General features: G+C 58.7%; 1 protein-coding gene across 1 annotated transcript in view; it reads right to left on the bottom strand.

The window, feature by feature from the left end:
* Positions 1-327, bottom strand: part of OAS1 (2'-5'-oligoadenylate synthetase 1, 40/46kDa) — a gene marked incomplete at its 3' end in the record, with an annotated part of 1,386 nt that overhangs the window by 682 nt on the left and 377 nt on the right. The window contains exon 2 of the mRNA XM_010081171.1: positions 23-327. This exon is cut by the window's right edge and continues 2 nt beyond it. Coding sequence (XP_010079473.1) covers positions 23-327 — 305 coding nt within the window. The remainder of the gene's footprint in view (positions 1-22) is intronic.

Raw genomic sequence — 327 nt, 5'->3', positions numbered from 1 at the left:
GAGGAGGGTTTGACACCCAGCCCTGCGCTGGCTTGCACACCTGACCCAAGGCATCGTAAGCGGGCAGGATGTCCACCTCAATGGACTCCAAGGTCTCCTTGGAGCAGAGGGTAAGGCTGAGGGACCGCGGTATAAGACCAGGACCTTTGTACCGGGGCTCGCTGATGTTCACGGTGAATGTCAGGCGCTGCCGGCAGCCCTGCAGCCTCTTCTCGATGAAATTCAGGATGTTACTTCTCCCCTGCCTCTGGTCCTGGTAGCTGGAGAAGCAGTTGAGGAAGAGCACCACATCGGCGTCAGAGTTGTTCCTCAGGGCTGTGCCTTTGC

The sequence above is a fragment of the Pterocles gutturalis genome, unplaced genomic scaffold (assembly GCF_000699245.1).
Source record: "Pterocles gutturalis isolate BGI_N339 unplaced genomic scaffold, ASM69924v1 scaffold11174, whole genome shotgun sequence".
Classification (NCBI taxonomy): Eukaryota; Metazoa; Chordata; class Aves; order Pterocliformes; family Pteroclidae; genus Pterocles; species Pterocles gutturalis.
The sequence above is the reverse complement of the archived record's forward strand: the minus strand, read 5'-3'. Positions and strand labels throughout refer to the sequence as shown.